This window comes from Eptesicus fuscus, chromosome 13 (genome assembly GCF_027574615.1).
Source record: "Eptesicus fuscus isolate TK198812 chromosome 13, DD_ASM_mEF_20220401, whole genome shotgun sequence".
NCBI classification, from domain to species: Eukaryota; Metazoa; Chordata; class Mammalia; order Chiroptera; family Vespertilionidae; genus Eptesicus; species Eptesicus fuscus.
Window position 1 is genome coordinate 44,395,520 of NC_072485.1, and position 19,622 is coordinate 44,415,141.

Consider the following 19,622-nt stretch of genomic DNA (forward strand, 5'->3'; position numbering starts at 1 on the left):
TATTGTAATAACTTTGTAGGTGCTAGGTGAGTACCACACTTACTAGGGTATTACTTTATAAATTATATAAATGTCTAACCACTATGCTATACACTGAGTGGCCAGATTATTATGATCTCTGAATGCATAATAATCTGGCCACTATATATATATATATATATATATATATATATATATATTTTAGAGACCCGGTGCATGAATTCATGCATGGGTGGGGTCTGGCCAGCTTGGTCAGGGGAAGGGAAAATGGGTGGTTGGCCGGCCTGTCTCCTGGTCGAACTCCTGGTCAAGGGAACGATTTGCATATTAGCCTTTTATTATATAGGATATACACTGAGTGGCCAGATTATTATACATTCAGAGATCATAATAATCTGGCCATTCAGTGTATATTCAATACAAATATTACTAAACTGAAAAGTAGTTTTATAGTTGTTCATGTGGAAAATAATACAATAATCCTACCTAATAAAACAGTAATATGCAAATTGACCACACCTTCACTATGCCCAAGCCATGCCCACCAGCCAAGCCATGCCCACCATCCAATCAGAGCGAGTATGCAAAAAAACCCGACCAAGATGGCGGTTAATTTGCATACATAGGCGCCCTGAGCTGACCCCCTGCGACAGATTGCAGGGAGCTGGGGTCCGCTCTGGCAGCAGACCGAAAGCCTCCACCGGAGGCTTTTGGCCTGGAGCCGGAGCGGACACCTGGCTTTCAGTGGATGGTGGGCATGGCGGACACCCAGCTCCTTGCTCCCCCTGCCATCAAAAGCGGGGCCAGCTCCCCTGCCATCGAAAGCGGGGAGCTGGGTGTCCGCTCCAGCTCCAGGCCAAAAGCCTCCTCCAAAGGCTTTTGGCCGGGTACACAAGCGGACACCCAGCTCCCCAGCCATCGATTGCAGGGAGCTGGGGGTTTCTTTGGCCTGGTACACCAGCAGACCCCCTGCAATTGATCACCTGGGCAGGGAGCTTGGGGTCTGCTTTCAGCCTGGGCAGGAGCAGACCCCCTACGATTAATTGTAGGGAGCTGGGGGTCCACTCCTGCCCAAGAGGCTTTCGGTCTGGGCAGGCCTAGGCAGGGGCTGAGCTGGTGATCAGAGGGAGCTGGAGAGGCCTTCCCAGGCCTAAAGCTTTGGCCAGAGGCTTTAGGCCTGGGCAGGGCCCAGCCCTCCATTGGTGTGAACTATAGAGGAAACACCTTTTCTGACTGCACATTGGCTAAGCTTCCTGTATGCCACTGGTAATATTCTTAGTAACATGGGTAATAAGAATCCAAAAAGGTGATCTAGGGTTTTTCTACCACACTTCTGGAGGAAAAAAATGAAGGTCCACTGCTGGAAGGCTAAGAAATGTCATATCCTGCCCTAGCCGGTTTGACTCAGTGGATAATGCCTCAGCCTGCAGACAGCAGGGTCTGGGTTTGATTCTGATCAAAGGCATGTACCTAGGTTGTAGGCTCCTCCCTGGCCAGGGCCCAGATCAGGGCTCATGCAGGAGGCAACCAATCAAAGTGTTTCTCTCTGTCTTTCCCTTTCTCTTCCACGTTCTCTAAAAGTCAATGGAAACATACCATCAGGTGAGGATAAAAAATAAAGAAAGAAATCCATATCCTATGAAAGACACATCTTGAAAATGCCTGAAGAAAGTTGTCATTTTTTTCTTGGTGAAGGGACTGGAGTCCATGTTGATGAAAACACCTTGGTGGCTGCGGTGACTGACAGTGGCTGCAGCAGTGGGGTGATGGGGCTGGTGCCTTCCTCTGACCAGCCCGGTTGCCTCCCACAAAGGGAGGCCAGACTGCGGCTTAGGTACACTCCCTGTGGGCGTGGGCCTAAGCCGTCAGTAGGTACACTCCCTGTGGCCCTGGTTGGGGTGAGTGCGGGAGGCAACGAATGGATGTGTCTTTCTCACATTGATGTTTATCTTTCTCCTTTTTATCTCTTCCCCTCTCCCATTCACTCTATTTAAAAATCGATAGAAAAAATATCCTCAGGTGAGGATTAACAAAAAACAACAACAGCAAAAAAAAAGTTCTGGAAATGGATGGTGGTTATGGTTGTACAACAATATGAATATACTTAATACTACTGAACTATACACTTAAAAATGATTAAGATAGTAAATTGTATGTTATGTGTACTCTACCAAAATAAAAACTTGGGAAAAATGGGAAAGACAGAAACACTAAACTGAAGGGGGAAATGTGCATGTTATAATCTCAGTACACACTGATATGAAAATACAAGAGACATAGAGATCAGATCTAGCTGATTCATACAGATTACCATCATGGAGGACATAGTAACTGAGGCAGAGTTGATGGAAAGTGGAAAAGAGCGGTGGTTATTTCAGAAGTAGAATGTATGATCATCAAAGACAGGGTAATGTTTTAAAGAGTCATGAAGTAGAATTAAAATTTAAAAGGGTTTTTTATTGTTGACACTATTACAGAGGTCCCTCAATTCCCCCTTTACCAACCTCCAAGACTTTGACAACAATGGTGTTTGTACTTTACTATATAAAGCCTATTGTATGCAACAGAGAAATGGATATCATAGGAAGGGATTTTAACAGATTACATAGTGTCAGAATTGGTTTTTGAAGATAAATGTTGATACAGTGGGGATGATGTATTCCATGAGGGAGTGACCAGAAACTAGGGAGTAAGCTTCTCATTAATCAAAAAGAGAATAATGAAATGAGAAGATATCAGATAGAACCAGAATTTCTTTTGGGATAGACAGCATTATCTTCTCTCTCATAACAACTTGAAATTGTCTGAACTTAGAAGATAAAAAATAAAAACTGGAAAAGAAAATGAAGGGGATAAAGATTTACAAATTTCCAGTTATAAAATAAATTATAGGAATGTAATTTATAGCATAAGGAATATCATCAATACTGTTGTAATAATTATGTACAGTGACAGATGATTACCTGACTTGTCATGGTGATCACTTCGTATGGTATATAAATGTTGACTCTGTATGTTGTACACATGAAACTAATATTTTATGTCTATAATTAAAAATAATTTTTGATAAAACTGACTGTCTAATGTATTCAGTTGTCCCTCAGTGTTTTTCTATCTGTACTCAAGAAAGCCATGATCTATGGCATGTCCTGGTACTAACAGGTCTCCTCCATCATTACCCAGGAAGGGAGATGCAAAGAAAACTCTAGATCTTGAGCTCTGTTTTCTCATGAGAATATGGAGTTTTCTACATCTTCCTCCAAAAGATCTAAAACACAGGAAAGCCCTATTCCAAAGACTCTATCTATTTATCATTATTTATAGGTTGGGAAGGAGAATCAAGCTGGGTTGGAAGAAAGTTGTTACTGTTATCTACATGTATGAACACTGTCAAAAAACAGAGTTGCTACCACAGAGACTAATGTGTCTATTTCAGGGATCTTCTTCATCTTTTGATAGTTGTAACAATGCTCAACTGCATCAGGATTTACTTATTTACATTAAATAATGCAGAAGAGTTGCTAAGGACAGTTACCTAAGAAGTCACATTTTGAAGTTTAATGGTATAAACTTAATATTTTCATGGCTTCTAAAGAGGTTAGAATCAGTATCATCCTCCATACAGATCCCTTTCCCTTCAAGATAGTGCTCTAACAGCTCATGAGACTTCCCTTCCCCTGAGCTACAAAGCTATATCTGGTATAGTGACGTTTTTTGCAGATGCAGCAGTAAGGAACAAATTGTTAGATGAACTTAATGACCCATGAGCCCATGTTTATGTCTGAAGGCTACAGGGATATCCCCACTTCTCTATAAAGATTTTCTCCATGTGACAGGACAAACTTGGGACCTGGAGGCTTGCAGGGGCTCCAGTGACCATGTTTAAGCACCTGGGCTTATGTTGAGATATAGCTCTAAGTGAGGACTGGAAGAGGAAATATTAGAAAGGTAAGGATGCATGAGCAGGGGTTTTGAAATTCTACAGAGAAGAGTCAGTGGGAGAAAGAGCTAGTAGATAAAGGAAAAATTATGACTTCAATGAATTCACTGTGGGTGGGTACTAACTGGGAAAAATCTCTAACTATTATCAGTTGAGCTTTTGAAATGAACCCTGGGGCTGAGCTCTTTGTCGATTTGCATATCGAGAAAAAGATAAACTATTACCTTGCCCTCCAGGAATGACCCTTGAGCTTATTGGCCACACTGTTTGCCATTGTTTGTGGCACACAGCTGCAGCAGCAAGAAAACAAGCATTCTAACCCAAACTGTGAGAGGGTGGATGTCCTGTTGAATTTGAACTCCACTGTCAGAGTAGAGTATCCTTGGCCACTGCCCTGGAAATTCTCCTTAGCTAATAAAATGGCATGTGTTGAGAAATAGCCACCTTAAAGATGAGGCTGACTCTGGACGGCATGTCTCTTGATGTTATCATCCTGTTTCCTCAGACTCTTCCAAGTAAATTTCTACAAGCCCTCTAATTTATCAGCCTGGTTCCTCCCCTAAATACTGTCAAGCACATTGACAATTTTCTCTCCAGCTTCTTTGGATACCAGAGATGCTCTTTTTCTTCCTCTATTGTGGAATAGAGGATTTTTAACTCCCTTGCCTGGGCATTTCTACTGTGCAATAACTACCTGGCAAAGGTATATGCAACCACATTCATAATAAAACTTTTCTCTCTCTCTCTCTCTCTCTCTCTCTCTCTCTCTCTCTCTCTCTCTCTCTTCTCTCTCTCTCTCTCTCCCCCTTTCCTTCTCTTACTCCTCCCCCCTGATTTACACACACACTCACACGTGTATACATTCACATATACACACACTTATACAAATCCTGATTCTATTCAACAGCAAAATTATAAAAAAAAAATGGACATCATATCTTCATATGGCAGTTTTGGGGATATTAAAATTAATATCTCCTGGTTCTTTGCCCCCAATAGCAACATTTCTGTTAGTAGACAATAGGTAAATACATAAATTAAGTCATGTCATGTTAGATGATGCAGAATTGTACAAAATCCTAGAGACACACAAAAATTACAATAATTTTCTTTGTTACTTTGGGGAGTTGAGGAAGATTCACTAGATATTCTATCTATTCATACCCAAATATAGGCATAATTTCAGGACATAGGTATGATTTTTGTATGTTAATTATTGGTGTTATAGATTGTAATAAAGATGGACATGATTTAACTGATAAACCAAGGATAATTTACTGTAAGACCATCAGGGAATCACAGAATAAACAGAAGTCTGGAAATATGGGATTAAAAGCCAAGCCATTCCATAAGATTAGGAAGCATCAAAAATAGCAACCTCCTTTATGTTGTATGAACATATCATATCCATGAGGTAAATTCCTACATTTATATTATATCAAAACATAGACAATGGTATAAGTCAATTATTCTCATTTAGACTTAGGATTCATTTTTTAAATATATTTTTATTGTTGAAAGTATTATAGCTATCTCCCATTCCTCTCCTTCCCCCCCTTTAGACTTAGGATTCTTTAACACCACACTGTCTTTGAGAACCACTGTGTATAGTAATTTCCCAAAAGTAACCAAGTGGACACTTTTAAAAAGAAATGAAAGGAAATGTAAGTATACCCTACTTTTTGAAATATTCACAATTCCTTCAATATCTCAGATATTAGAAAAAATAAAGCCATGGACATATTGCCTATAATGTGTATTGAGAAAATTGATCAACTATCCTCCGGAAAAAAAAGAGAATCTCTAATGTTTGTAAATTAATTGCTTCTACCATTCTTTCCAGCATACTGGTTAGAGGTCTTTTCATCTTTCCAGGATCTTGACAGGAAAATATCTTAAAGAAAGTGAGATCCTACTCCATAACAGGAATTCAATGACACTTGCTAAGAGAATGTCTTCTTTCAATGATACCCAGTTCCATCCCCCCTTCTTTCTCCTGCTAGGAATATCAGGACTAGAAACTGTGCGTATATGGATTGCTTTCCCATTCTGTATTGTGTATCTGATCGCCCTAGTGGGGAACATCACCATTTTCTTTGTGATCAAGACTGAACATAGTCTCTACCAGCCCATGTTCTACTTCCTGGCCATGTTGTCTATGATTGACCTGGGTCTCTCCACATCTACCATCCCCAAAATGCTGGCCATCTTCTGGTTCAACCTCCAAGAAATCAGCTTTGGGAGTTGCCTAGCTCAGATGTTCTTTATACACATGTTTACAGGCATGGAGACAGTTCTACTGGTGGCCATGGCTTATGACCACTTTGTTGCCATCTGCAACCCTCTCCAGTACACAATGATCCTCACCAATAAAACAATCAGCATCCTACTCTCTGTCGTTGTTGGAAGAAATTTACTCCTTGTGACTCTGTTTGTGTTTCTCATTCTGAGGCTGCCCTTCTGTGGACATTACATCATCCCTCACACATACTGTGATCAACATTATCTATGGGCTAATGGTGATTTCTAATATCATTGTAGATGTGATCCTGATTGCCTCTTCTTGTGTGCTTATCCTTCAAGCTGTTTTCCGCCTTCCCTCTCAGGAAGCCCAACTAAAGGCTCTCAATACCTGTGGTTCACAAGTCTGTGTCATGCTGTGCTTAAAACACACCAGCATTTTTTTCTTTTATGACACACCGCTTTGGTCAAAACATTCCACATTATATCCACATTCTTTTGGCTAATGTATACGTGGTTGTCCCACCTGCTCTTAATCTGGTCATTTATGGAATCAGGACCAAGCAAATCCAAGGGCGGGTTGTAAAGATATTTGTACAGAAATAATATTTGTAAAGATTGGAGAAATATATCCACATACTACCTATATTTAATCTGAGCATTGTTTTAAATTTTCTATTATATTGGATAGTAGTGGCCAGATTTTTCATTTTTATTGAAAGTGGTTTGGGATTGACAGATAGAGCAAAGCTACTTTTGCTGCCCACTCTGCTCACCCACCTCCATGTAACTGGCACAAATGGAAAAGGAAGATATTCAACAGGCAAGAGAATGGCTGGTGGAAAAGGGTGTGAACTCTCCCCATTTCTCCAAATAGCTTCTCTCTAGGTCAGTTTAGACCCTGAAGGAACACTGACCTAATGAATAAATAGAATTTGGGACTGCTAGAAGCAAGATGATTTATATTGTTCTGAAAAGCTATTGTAAGTAGTTACAGTGTTATTGCAGCAGGAGAATTGAAATGTCCAGAAATGGTCTATTTTGACAATAAAAAAATATAAATAGATGGTTTATGAGACTAAACAGAAAAGGAAAAATGCCTGAACACTAGAAAGAATCTTTACATAGAGTGATTGAACAACAATCAAATATATAATTACTTCTACCCATTAGTCTAAGTTTTCATTCATAAATTATTATATATCACATAGGTCCATGAATTTTGTAATACATTTTTTTTAGTGAAATGGTCAGTGACCTCACAAAAATATTGTCCCAGGCGTAATATACAGGGGTAGTGCAGTGGGAAAAGACATGTAATGAGAATAGAGCCACAGTTGTCTAATAATTATTGACATTATTGTCTCTCTTTTTGTTCATAGAGTTCCCTTAGAAGATATTTAAATTTCTTTTTATGTTGGTAGACAGTTACCTAAAATAATACTTATTTTTTTAAAAATCATGCAGACAAATACACTTTGAAATGAAAACTAGCATGTTTTCCTTAGGGATTAAAATCTTTTAAAAGAAGGAATAAAATAATCATGTAATTGCCATCCATGTTCTATGTTTGTATTCCTAGACAGTCTCACATAATTTTAGAGTATTCTCTCTCTAAGGCCCAAAGTAGGATAAAAAGGAAAAAACTGGTATGCCAGGAGTATTTTTATATGTTTTATAAGATTTATGGGTATTGAGGAAAATATTGAGCTTTCTAAAGGTTTAACTGATAATGAAATTCAAAAACATTGATATAAAAATGTATAGCCAGATATATCAGATTTTATAGAGAATCCTATATAATAAAAGGCTAATATGCAAATCAACCAAACTGCAAAACAATTGGTCACTATGATGCACACTGACCACCAGGGGAGATATGCTCAACACAGGAGCTGTCCCTTGGTGGTCAGTGCTCTCCCACAGGGGAAACGCCGCTCAACCAGAAGCCTGACTTATGGCAGGCAAATGCAGCAGCCTCTCTCGCCTCCGTGGCAGCGCTAAGGATGTCTGACTGCCAGATGTCCGACTGCCAGATGTCCAGGCCTAAGCCATCAGTCAGACATCCCCTGAGGGCTCCTGGACTGTGAGAGGGCCCCCCCCCAGAGTGCACGAATTTTATGCACCAGGCCTCTAGTATTATAAATAATTAAGAAGAGGCATTGACTTTTGTTTCTTTAAATTCATTTATTACCAAACAAATCAAGGCTCCCTGAAGAGAAGATAGTTATTAACTTTGGAGTTATACACGTAAAGATATATATGTAGAAAATACCTTGAAAACTTAAGTTAGCCATCCTGATAGCTCACATGAGATCTTTTGTTATTTGTTCAAGAATGTAGTTGACTTGACCATTACATAAAATGCTAAAATGACAAGCACACTTGTATTGATTTGGCTTATATTCATTGAGCACCTAATTAGTGTGTTATCTAACTCATGGCAGAAGCTTAGTAAATGTAGGTTGGGTCAAGGAATATTTGCTTGTCATATGAGCATTACTGACATCTAGTGGTGAAATTAAATACATTTCTTAAACAAATAAATTGTTTATATGAGCAATCTAGTGAACTAAAAAATAGAGTTTTTCTATTCAAAATCAACACCAAAAAAGCACATCTATTTCATATAAGTAATAAAGGTGATATCCATTTTAATAATAGCTTGGATCTGTTTTCCAATGTTGCTATTTTCGTTAAATGAATTATCTCACTTAATTTGGGGGCGGGGAACATGTGAAATGTGTATGGTCATTTTCATTAGCCTTTTGAATATATAGGGGTAACATAAGCCTCAGAGAAGTTAAGATATGTGTTTAACATCACTCAGCTATTATCACAGGGAAGATATGTGTTTATTAATTAATTTATAATAAACAGTTGCTGGCTACTTTCTAGGCCTTATCCTATTATATCACTAAAACAATCCTGTAAGTCAATATAATTTTTCTCATTTTGCCTGTAAGAAAGTCAAGGCTATGAATGGCAAATTAAATTGGCCAAGGTCACAGAACAAATAAGTGGACAAAAAGGTCATGTTCTTAGAATGTATGATAAGCTGGTTTTCCTTTGTGCAATTACATTTATTTTCATGTCTGTTAATATTATACATAGTATTCAAAGCATTGTATTCTCACAACAAATTATCTAATGCAATTCTTAAAACAGGGATAGCTCAGGATTTGGAAACTTACATTAGAATTCTGGCTCTGCCATTTACTAAGTGTACATATATTTCTGAGGAGATGGTGGGGGTTTTCTATGGTGCTCTTGCCCTGTGTTCACTGCCTGCCTTTCATAAGTTACTATTCACCTGGTACCATAGTGAGGTTTAAAGTGTTGGCCATTATGCCTCTGACTGACTAGACTCCTGGGACTTATTTGGGGAGGATACTTGCTGCAGGATGCAAATTCCAAATCACCTATAACCAGAAGGTATCTCTGACCAGAATCATAGAGCTTGATCCTGAGGGATATGGAAATTTTCTGTCCCATTACCCTATGCCCAGGGACACAACCCACTGTGTGGAGACCCTTCCCAGGGGACTAGAGTTCAGTATAACTACTTGGCCCTGGCTATTGAGAATGCAGTCACACTCAGGTTGCAGTCTGCGGCAACTAGTTCTTCCCAAACGATTTCTCAGATGCTGGGCAGAGGTAAGTGAGTCAGCTCCTGGTTATGCTGAAAGAGGGTTCACAGTGAAAGTAAATAAAGTGATTTGTGTGAGTGATGGAGCTCCTGTGACTCAGCCAGAGTATTTAGATAGAGCCATCTCCAAGCAATGTAGCAAACGAGAAAGGGGTTATGTTGACAATAACTGGATTTATTACCGCATGTCATTTGCTAACACAGAAGCACACAGTAAAACACTCACTGTGCTAAATAAACAGCTATCAACAAACCCAGGAACATCCATGTAGATGCAGATATATGAATAAAGAATGTTGTTTGAAAACACAAGAGGAAATACCAATGCTAACTCTTAATAGCTAGCACAAATGAGGTTTTTTTCTTCCCTATTTACTTCTATTTTGTCACCTCAGAGGAGAACTTCTCACACTGGGCACAGTCATCCCATTGGGAGAAAGTTACAGTCTATTTAGAAATGGGACATAGAGGGTTGAGAGATGGGAAGACTGGGAACTTAGGTAAAGAGCTTACCATTTTTGCTACAAAGAATAGAAACCAGTCCCTGGTAGAAGATCAGTTTATCCCAGGAATTGAGTGTCTGAAAGGGAAGAGAGAGGTTCAGAAAGGGAGAGGAAGAGAGAGAGTCAGAGATTTATGGTAAAGGTAAACTTAGAAAACATACATGGGAGAGTATATTAAACATTAAAAAATGACTAAACCAACAAAAGGTAAAGATAACTACATCAACCATGGCCATAGTAATGATAGTGGTGGCCACAGAGGCAGTGACCTAGATAGACAATACATTTTGCCAATGACAACAAGGCTTATTGACCAGAAGAATCCTGAATTTGTAGTACATTTAGAATTCCAAAGCACCTTTTTAAACGTTTCCCTGTGAAGACTATTAAAAATGAAAGAATTACTATGTATGAGACCAAAAGCAAAATACTAGCATGTGACTAGACTTTAGGCTTCATGAGGTTGGGGATTTTGACTCAATCCTTGCTGCTTGCCTGCATTTTGAGCAGTACTTGGCAGATAGTAAGTACTCTATAAATATTTGTCATATGAATTAAAGATTAATAACTGGAAACTTCTATAACAGATGAGGGCAGAGAGTGGTAGTGGTGGTAAATTTATAGATTATCCTAAATATAGAGGGAATAAAATGTAAGTAATTGGGAGCAGTAACAATATAAGAAATCAAGACATGTTAATAACCTCCACACTCCTTGCCCACCCCAACTGCCACCACAAGGAATTTAACAGAGAACTTCTCAAACTATGTGTAAGTCCTCAATCCCTCTCTGCAGTTCTGCACAGAATCCCCTGGTAAAGGCAAACTTAGAAAATATACATGGAAGAATTGGTTGTTGCCCAGCCAGCATGATTCAGTGGTTGAGTGTCAACATATAAACCAAGAGGTCACAGTTTGATTCCCGGTCAGGGGAATGCCCTGATTGTGGGCTCAATCCCCAGTGTGGGGCATGCAGGAGGCAGCTGATCAATGATTCTTTCTTATCACTGATGTTTCTATCTCTCTCTTCCTCTCCCTTCCTCTCTGAAATCAGTTAAAAATATTTTTTTAAAAGAAAATATACATGGACAAGCTTATTAAACATAAAAAAACCTTAGGGTGTGAATCACTACTACTTATCCATGTTTTATTAGTGGGATTATACAGGGTGGGGAAAAGGTAAGTCTACAGTTATTCAAATGGAAAATAATACAATAATTAATAAATAATAATACAAGAATAAACTGTTCTGCATACTCACAACTGTAAACCTACTGTTGCCCCACTTTGTATTGATCAGTCACATGTTTTCCAAAGGAAAAGCACTGCGAGGTCCATTGGTGAAGAGGAAATAATTATAGGAAAAAGTTAGATAAAAGATTATAAACATCTTAATTAACACATTAGTTGTGAAGGGGAAGAAAAATAGGTTTGGTAGCTATTTCTGAAGACTAATACTATTAAACACTTAGAAAGTTGACCTGCTCCAAGCATTCACTAACAACATGGTACAAGATAACATTGTCTTCAACCTGGACACCTGTGATAGCCTAATTGATGCACTTGCTGCCTTTAATAATTTTTGACAGTGCAACCAGAGTGATGTTTTTGAAATGCAAATTCAACCATGCTACACTGCAGCTTAAAATCCCAGTTTCTTCCCATTGTTTCTAGGATGAAGATAAAACTCCTTAAAATCAACTGCATGGACCTATATAATCCCATCACACAGTCCCTGCATCCTCTGTTCCTATGAACTAGACCTCAATTCCAGTCCAGTGATATTTTACACACACACGCGTGAACACACACACACACACACACACACACACACACCATCTTATTTATGCTTAACTTCCTGATAGATATAATTAACAACAGATATTTGTGAATTTAATGCAGTACACAGATTTTTCCTTAGAGACTGAAGGGAAGAAAGACATGAGAAGTGCAGAGTTGTTGTATTTGAATATTTTCTGCGTGGTTTTCTATGTAGGTGAAGCAAATACTTTAAAGTGAGAGTGTCTTTTTGTAACTGTGGCCCCTATTCCTTCTCTAGGTCTCCTCTGCTGTATTATGGAATTAAAGAATGGCTTTTCTGTTTCTCCAGAAAATAGGCATCATGCTCTAAAGGAGGTTAGGTTTTCTCACTGGAAGAAAGAAAACTCCTACAAGAAATGTGTCTATAACCAATTCGCACTGATATGCTGCATACCAACAATACCCAGTTCCACCCTCCTTCCTTCCTTCTGATGGGCATTCCAGGGCTGGAAGATGTGCACATCTGGATCGGCTTCCCCTTCTTTGCAGTGTATCTAATAGCCCTCCTGGGGAACATCACTATCCTCTTTGTGATCCAGACTGAACGCAGCCTACACCAACCCATGTTTTACTTCTTGGCCATGTTGGCCTGCACTGATCTTGGCTTGTCCACAGCCACCATCCCCAAGATGCTGGGTATTTTCTGGTTCAACCTCAGGGACATTGTATTTGGTGCTTGCATCACGCAAATGTACACTATCCATATATGCACTGGTCTGGAGTCCGTGGTGCTGACGGTCATGGCCATAGATCGCTATATTGCCATCTGCAACCCCCTCAGATATAGCATAATCCTCACCAATAAGGTGATAGCCATCCTAGGCCTAGTCATCATAGTCAGGACTTTGGTTTTTGTGACTCCATTTATATTTCTCATCCTGAGATTGCCATTCTGTGGTGTGCGCATTATCCCTCACACCTATTGTGAACACATGGGCTTAGCAAAATTGGCTTGTGCCAGTATTAGGGTCAATGTTATCTATGGCTTGATTGCTTTCTCAGTGGGATACATTGACCTTTCTATAATTGGATTTTCCTATGTTCAAATCCTCCGAGCAGTCTTCCATCTCCCATCCTGGGATGCCCGGCGCAAGGCTCTCAGCACATGTGGCTCCCATGTCTGTGTCATGTTAGCGTTCTACCTGCCAGCCCTTTTCTCCTTCATGACACATCGCTTTGGTCATAACATCCCTCATTACATCCACATACTTCTGGCCAATCTGTACGTGATTATTCCTCCTGCTCTGAACCCTATAATCTATGGGGTTAGAACAAAACAGATAAGAGAGCGTGTGCTAAGGATGTTTAACCCTAAAAGTTATTGACACTGCCTGGTGTGTCTAAGTGGTTAGAGTGTTGGCCCAGGCCCGGAAGGGTCTCAGGTTTGATTCCTGGTCAAGGGCACGTACTTGGGTTTCAGCTTTGCTTCCTGCCCCTGGTTCAGGCGGGTGCCAGAGGCAAACAGTTGATGTGTCTCTCTCACCTCAATGTTTCTCCATTGACAATTTAGAAAATTAACATTATTCTGGTTAGAAAATAGGAAAATACAGAAAAAAAAATTCAGAAGAAAGAAAAATACAAGTTTTTCTTTCCACATATAGAAATTCAGATAAAAAAATTATAAATAAATTTGACAAGCTGATTTGACTATATATTTTTTTAAATAATATAATGTATATAATTAGAAGAGTTCTTACTGAATGCCAAGTGCTTTATTTCTTTTTTTTAAAATATATTTTATTGATTTTTCACAGAGAGGAAGGAGAGGGATAGAGAGCTAGAAACATCGATGAGAGAGAAACATCGATCAGCTGCCTCTTGCACACCCACCACTGGGGATGTGCCCGCAACCAAGGTACATGCCCTCGACCGGAATCGAACCTGGGACCTTCCAGTCCACAGACCGACGCTCTATCCACTGAGCCAAACCGGTTTCGGCATCAAGTGCTTTATTTCTATTCATTTAATTTTCAAAATGATCCTAAAAGACAGATACCACTATTAATGTCAGTTTACATAAATGAAAATTGACTTCAAAATGATAAATTTTTTCACTAATATTATGTAACAACTAAGAGTTTTACATTCCTAGTTTTACATTCTAGGTTCTAAACCTATATGAGACTCTTCTTACATCAAATAATTACAGAGAAAAATAATGTTTCAAAATTAGAAAATACATAAATTAAGTAAATCCACTATATCAATAAATTAATGTATAAATATTATACAGTAAGCTCCATGAATTTTGAGGCTAGTGAAAAATTTTTAAATGTAAATTAGTTTTTAAATTGTAGAACAAAATAAATATTCTGTTTTTTGTGTGGATAGTTTTCCATTGATTTTTAGAGAGAATGGAAGGAAGAGGGAGAGACAGAAAGAGAGAAACATCAATATGAGAGAAACACATTGATTGATTGTCTCCTGCACGCACCCTGACAAGGGAACAGGAATTGAGGAACAGGGATCGTGCCCTTGTACGTGCCCTTGACCAGAATCGAACCTGAGACCCTTTAGTCTGCAAGCTGACTTTCTATCCACTGAGCCAAACTGGTTAAGGCAAAATCCTGTTTATTCACATGGAACAATCTTTTTTTAACTATATATTTGCTATTAAAATCAGAAATAAGTTAAGGTTTTTCCAATTAACTTTTCAAAATTATTTACTAAATATTTCTTATAATATCAACTTGATAATATAAAACTCAACTAATAAATGAAGAAAACATATCCTATTTAATAAAGAGTGAATATGCTAATTGACTGTCACAACCTCACAAAGATGGTGGCACCCACAGCCAATAAGGAGGGAATATGCTAATTGACTGCCACCCCCTCAAAGATGGTGGCGCCCAGTCCCCTCAGCCCTGCCAGGGAGCAGGCGCACAGCACAGCCCGAGAGTCCTTGCTTGCCTCCAGAGTCCCCCAGTCCCCTCAGCCCCCCAGCCACCCAGGGCCAGCCTGAGGCACAGGCAAGCCACCAATGGCAGCTGTCTAGCTGCCCAGGGCCGGCCTGAGGTGCAGACAAGCCTCAGATGGTGGCTGCCCAGCCACCCAGGGCCCCCCGAGGCTCAGGTAACCAGGGCCAGCTGAGGCTTGCACTGCCTGCAGTGGCAGCTGCAGAGGTGTGATGGGGGCATCACCTTCCCCTGATCACTGGGTCACCTCCTGCCCCTGAGGGCTCCCAGACTGTGAGAGGGGGCAGGCCAGGCTGAGGGACACCCCCTCCAGTGCACGAATTTTCATGCACCAGGCCTCTAGTTTATAAAATAAAGATGTACCATTATTATTATTATTATTATTATTATTATTATTACTAGCGTAATTCTTTTTTAATATATTTTTATTGATTTCAGAGAGGAAGGGAGAGAGAGAGACAGGTAGAAACATCAATGATGAAAGAGAATAATTGACTGGCTGCCTCTTGCATGCCCCCTACTGGGGATTGAGCTCACAACCTGGGCATGTATCCTTGACTGGAATCAAACTTGGGACCCTTCAGTCCACAGGCCAATGCTCTATGCACTGAGCCAAACTAGCAAAGGCACTAGTGTAATTCTTGGTGTGATTTAAGTTTTGCTCTCCTTCTCTAAAGTGGCAGAAACCATTCTTTGATGTACCGTTATGTCTAACCTGCAGTATAGTGTTTTGAACAAAATAGAGTCATAATGTTCACTCAATGAAAAAGTAAAAGCAATTTTATTCTTTAAACACCCCTCTGTGAAAAGGTTCAATATCCCCATATTTAAAATGAGAACATTGTGTTTCTGAGATCTTATGAAGTTGTCCAAGGAGAGCTAATCATGAAATGGTAGGACAAGGGTTCAAACTTAAGCCTAGTTGTCTCTGCTACATCCTATGATTTGAGAGTGGAGAGGCATTATTTGTTTTTAAAAAGCTTGAGGACCAGGATATTTTCCCCAATGTAAACTGCATGCTCTAGCAGCATACTTTTATTGAATGATGATTGACTCATAGAATAGTTTTCTTCATTAAAATGTCAATCAATTTTATTTGATGCTACCAAAGTCTTTGACACTTTATTCAGGACCTCTAGGTAACAAGATAGAGGTAGGGCAGAAGAGAAATTAGTGCACAGAGGGAACAGGATTACATCTCTACCTTGAAGTTGTGAGTAGGAACGTGTAAGACCTAGAACCAGACTCCACTTGCTCTCCTGTCTGCAGAATTCCTGTGCCCAAAGCACAAAAGATCCTAACTTTAGCCTGAATATTCCTGTCCTAACAATCATCTGGAAACCTTAACAGGAGAGGCTATTTTCCAGGTCCTGTTATGCATCAATTCAGAATGGTGGCCATACTCGTGGCAATTCCACTGTTTCCCAAGGAATCAATGCTAAGTGTTACTCTGTGGAAAGTGAGTACTGTTAACAGTTGCATTTTCTACAGCTCTCCAGAGGAAACAGAGTTTAGACCGCCCCCCCACACAAAAAAAAAAAAAAAGCCATAAAGGTAAAATTTAAACATTAGACCATGTGTGTAGATAAGGTCACTCCCAGGGATTTACTTGGGTCCAGACTTATGTTCCCTTTGCAGGAGAAGGGCTCAGAGGGAAAGTGCTCCCTGCCTGCCTCAGTTGTCCTTTGAGATGTATGCTCCTCTGATTGCTGGGGATATTCCTTTATAATCTCCCTCTACAGAGTTACAGGGCTGAGGATAGGTTATTCCAGTTCTTACCCACAGGTCTATCCATATAAACTTTTCCTGAAGAAAGCCTCATCACTCAACTTCCCCCATTCTTTTCCCAGAGTTTCTTTTTCTTTATTTAGATTCCCCAAGAGCCTTTGATCCCCCCTCCCTCCCTCTAGTCACAATGCTGAATTAAGTTTTTTATAATATACTCTCTTGAGAAATAGACCAGAGATTCAGGGTACAGGTGCCTAACTAGGACACATGTCCTGTCAACAATGAGGAAGGAAGGAGTATAGTGGAGCCAGGGCCCATAAAAACAGCCTCTAAAGCCTTTGGAAGGGCCAGTTTCGGTGCTTTCTCCAGGAGCCAGAAATAGCAGTTGTGCAGGCTTCTGAAAATGGTGAGTCTCAAGTTGGGATCAGGAAAATTATGATGAAGTTGATAATGATGAAGGTAGAAACTGGTATGTACAGAAAATTGAATTCTCAATAGGATGCGGTATAGATGACAAAACTGCCAAAATGCTTAAATCCTGGTACGAGTATGATTGGCACAAAGTGACCTAAAGCTGTTATTTCATTCAGAGCTGAGGCTGAGTCATTCTGTGATAATAAAGGGTAGTGCGCCCAGAACTTTTGTAGATTCAAAGACTCCCACCCACATCATGCCTAGGAGGTCAAGGCTCTGTGTCTGGTTGAGTCAGAATCTTCCTTTCTACACTAGTCCAAATTCATCTAGAAGCCAAGGTGATCACTCTTTTTCTAGAGTTTGGATCTTCTGTTGTAATTTTGGTTAATTCAGTACTTTTCTCATATTTCCAGACAGCCAGTATCTTATGGCAGAGACCATGCATTTTTCATTAGCACTTAGAACAAGAAACCACTACAATATCACCTTTATGAATATTAGTCCATAGATAAAAATTGCTGGAATTTTAGCATTGAAAGCAAAACAATGCTCAGATAGCCAGCAATCCTTCATTTCTCAGATCAGGAGGCTTTGGTTTCACTGAGAAGAATACAGATAGAAAGAATAAAAATAGACACAGCTATTAAGAAATTTAAAAGAGAATCTAACACAAAGCAGAAATTATATTACTACCCAAAAGAATATATCTGTGCTATAGGAGATCTGAAAGGGATATTTCTTTCCTGTATCAGTTCAAAGACCATCAGTGATATTCTTAACTCCAGTCCTTCTCTGCTCCCTCAACTTTTCTTACACTAAATTCTGTAGTCCTCCCACCCCTCAAATACTTCCTTTCTTCTCCACTTGTATGGTCTTTGTTCAGACTGTAATCACTTCTCCTGTGGACTAGTCATAACTTCTGCATGATTAACCTTTGTCCTATAGCACATCAACTCTCTGTTTCAAATCTCCTGTGGTTCCTTATAGTGTACAAGACATCTACTGCTACCCGGTGGACCTCACATGGCTGAATGTTTGATCATTGTCTCCTGACACTCTGCTCTCCTACCTCCTTGCTCCAAAGAACTAGGATCTACCAGTGCCTACACCTCATCACTAATCATTACTAAACATTCATGTAGGTAGGCCTTTCTTCTCTTACCACTGTCCACAAGGATAGTTCTTTTCCCTCAGGTGAATGTTGCCTCTTTTTTCCTATTCTTCCCTGATGCTCCCAGCTTGCTATGTCTCTGGGTCTAACAGAACACAACATCATCTTAAATTTAAATGTCATTTATTTATTTCGTAAATGAGAAAACTAGATACCATGAAGTTTAAATGGATATCAGGGTCATAGGAGAATTTTAAGAAGAAGATTTGAAATTTATCTGAGGCCAACTTTTTAACCATAGCATATTGCTTTATTCATCTATACTTCCATCCCTTTCTCACTGCTTTTCAGATTATCTTTATTAGAGCAACAACTATACTTCATTTTAAATGCTTTTTTTCAATTTTCTTCTATTAATTTCTCAGAAATGTTTTTCTAAATCCATGCTGTACATGATTATGCTTAATATTAAGACCAGGTACAGAGAAGGCACTGACTATTTTGTGATTGTTCAAGTAGATGGAATTACTCTGAAGATTCAGAACTGAGGTTATTAGAAAGGAGAAGTCTTTTCAGAAAATGGGAGTATGCTGTCTATTCTTCTGTATCTCTGATTCACACTGAGGGTCATTTTCCCAATCACATATGAAACTACAGGACAGATCTGATACATAATTGCCCCTACCACTGTTAGAACCCCAGAGCTCTACGTGTGTGTGTGTGTGTGTGTGTGTGTGTGTGTGTGTGTGTGTGTACTGTATTTGGAAAGTCTGGGATATTCAAAATTAAAATCCTTGGATCTTATGTTCTCTGACAGCTAGAGTCTGATATTTTTTCATTCACATTTCACTATCCTAGAAGAGATTATCAGATGGGATGGGTGAGCAGTATCAGTAATCTCAACTATACTGATTATATGCCTCCTGGGCTCTCTTTTTCTCCTGCCATGACTCCTGGTTTGCTTGTTTTTTCCTTTTCCTTTGCTGTTCAGCCCTTAATTATTACCCTTCTTAGCACTTGGCCACCCTGCTCTTTGTTTAGCAGTGAAGAAATAAGACAGTACCACCTGGATAAACAACTGGAATTAAAGCAGATACCAGGTAAGTAGATAGAACATAGATTCCACAGACTAGGAATAGTGGATCCTTGTTCTAAGAAATCATATATAATTTTTAATATGTTTTATTGATTTCAGAGAGATAAATGGAGAGAAAGAGATAGAAATGTCACTGATGAGAAAGAATCATTGATCGGCTGCCTCCTGCACTGGTGACAAGCCCACAACCCAGGCATGTGCCCTGACGTGGAATCAAACCATG

General features: G+C 39.5%; 2 protein-coding genes across 2 annotated transcripts; both read left to right on the forward strand.

Annotated features, from left to right (window-relative positions):
- The first annotated feature begins 5,864 nt into the window (after nucleotides 1–5,864).
- Nucleotides 5,865–6,766, forward strand: LOC103302837 (olfactory receptor 52E4-like). Its single transcript, XM_008159895.3, is given in 3 exon segments — nucleotides 5,865–6,412; nucleotides 6,414–6,585; nucleotides 6,587–6,766. Coding segments are annotated over 3 exon segments (894 nt in total). The 5' UTR covers nucleotides 5,865–5,870.
- A 5,743-nt stretch (nucleotides 6,767–12,509) lies between these two features.
- Nucleotides 12,510–13,457, forward strand: LOC103302807 (olfactory receptor 52E5). The gene has a single exon (XM_008159870.3). It carries the CDS (start codon nucleotides 12,516–12,518, stop codon nucleotides 13,455–13,457), a length of 942 nt encoding a protein of 313 aa, XP_008158092.1. The 5' UTR covers nucleotides 12,510–12,515.
- The last annotated feature ends 6,165 nt before the right edge of the window (nucleotides 13,458–19,622 follow it).